The sequence below is a fragment of the Haliotis asinina genome, chromosome 15 (genome assembly GCF_037392515.1).
Source record: "Haliotis asinina isolate JCU_RB_2024 chromosome 15, JCU_Hal_asi_v2, whole genome shotgun sequence".
Lineage (NCBI taxonomy): Eukaryota > Metazoa > Mollusca > Gastropoda > Lepetellida > Haliotidae > Haliotis > Haliotis asinina.
This window is the reverse complement of record NC_090294.1, coordinates 47,389,348-47,391,047: the sequence shown is the minus strand read 5'-3', so window position 1 is coordinate 47,391,047 and position 1,700 is coordinate 47,389,348. Positions and strand designations below refer to the sequence as shown.

At 43.5% G+C, this 1,700-nt stretch overlaps 1 protein-coding gene across 1 annotated transcript; it reads left to right on the top strand.

The window, feature by feature from the left end:
- Positions 1-716: 716 nt before the first annotated feature.
- LOC137265389 (uncharacterized) lies at positions 717-1,442 on the top strand. The gene is made up of 2 exons (XM_067800786.1): positions 717-815; positions 1,095-1,442. The coding sequence occupies exons 1-2, from the start codon at positions 717-719 to the stop codon at positions 1,440-1,442; spliced, it is 447 nt and encodes a 148-aa protein (XP_067656887.1).
- The last annotated feature ends 258 nt before the right edge of the window (positions 1,443-1,700 follow it).

Here is a 1,700-nt window from a genome sequence, read left to right as displayed (position 1 = left end):
GACTACAGCCAGCCCAGCTTTAAGCACCCACAGGTAGAAAACCTCAGAAGTAGCTGCTGTGACCTCAGAATAATTGTGTCCTTGACCATTCCAGTAGCTTCAATTCTGACCTCAGAATAATGTGCCCTAGACCTTTCCAGTATTAGTTAGTGCAAAACCTAATCCTGTTGTAGGTAAAATTTGTTCTGAACTCAGATTCGGTAAAGACTAGTAGAGTCAATGTAGTTCAGGGGAATAATGTTTCTGGAAAACATTTTCTTGTCATGTATTTTCTCACAGTTTGTAAATAAATTTCAGGAGAGGGGTCTCCGGGTTTGGTATGATGAAGACAAGGTTAGTATTTCATTAATTCAAGGACACTGATAGTAACTATATCTGTAAGTTTTCCTACAGTCTTTCTGTATTGTAACATTTCTTACTTGACATTAGCTTTGGGTAAATTGCATTTTCCCAACTGCGGTGTTGCATTTTATTGTTCTTGTGGGTCAAATGGCTTTGTACCCTCATTCTTTCCATTCCAGGAAGACACAGACTCTCCTTCACAGCATCCCTCCAACAGGAAGAGTTGTCACGTGGACCACCTGGCTGAGAACAGTCTGGTTCCAGAAGACGATGACTCTCCATGTCTGCCTTCTCCTCACCGAAGGAGGAACCGCCACACCAAGCTGAAGACAGACTACCGATCCCAGAATGAACTGATTCCAGTGTTTGCCAGGATGAGTCTGGAGGATATCTCCAGATCTGATGTTGATGCTTCTGTTGCTGCTGCTGATGCTGATGTAGCTTCAGATATTCAGGGGGCTTCTTCAAAGAAAGTCAGTACTTGTGTTTCTGTGTTTTGGGTCCCATTTGTGTGTGTCCAAATAAAAATGTCTTATGTCTAATCATCAAGTAAGAAAGTAATGGCATTAAATTGCTACCAGTACCAGATATCAACTATTGTTAAACACCCTGTATTCCACATGATTCATAAATCCATGTTAAAAGGTTCTTGGGGAACATCATCTGATGCATGTGCATTGAGTAATGACTTGTGTAGGTGCTTTGAGTCTTTTTTGTCTGCTGTGATAAAAACCCTGTGTTGTCTGTTGCAGGTACAGGAGTGTTCTCGCAAGAGGAAGCTGGATGACCTGAAGCAGGAACTGAGCAACAAGCAGCGCAAGGTGGAAGCTTCCCGTCTAGAGCTCCAGGCCACCATTGACAAGAAGCTGAAGGAGCTGAGACAGGGCATGATGATGCTGAAACAGGAAGTGATTGAGAGGGAGAGGAATGAGAGGGCATCCTTCAAGGTTACCACGGATACACAGAGTGGCCGACGCAAGGTGTGGAGGAAAAAGCAAGGCAATTCCTCAACACAGAAGATGTCTGGCCAGCCACGCCCACTAAAGAGACTGCCTGAAAAGTCCCATCCTCCAGGGAGCACAGAGGCAGCCTCACAGTGACATGTCACTGGTAAGTGGGAGTGGCATATTAAGTTTTCATTGGTTGATAGGTTAGGTATACAAGTAGGTGTTTGTATGTAGGTGTATGAGATATATGTGGATGTAGTATGATTAAGTTGGTTGCTTGTCAGGTTTATGCACATTGGTAAAGTGGGTGGAAGATTGGTTTTATTGTATCTGGTTAAGTGGGTTGGATGGGTGGTTTTATGTTGCCTGGTTACATTGGTGGATGGGTAGTTTTATGTTACTAGGCTAAGT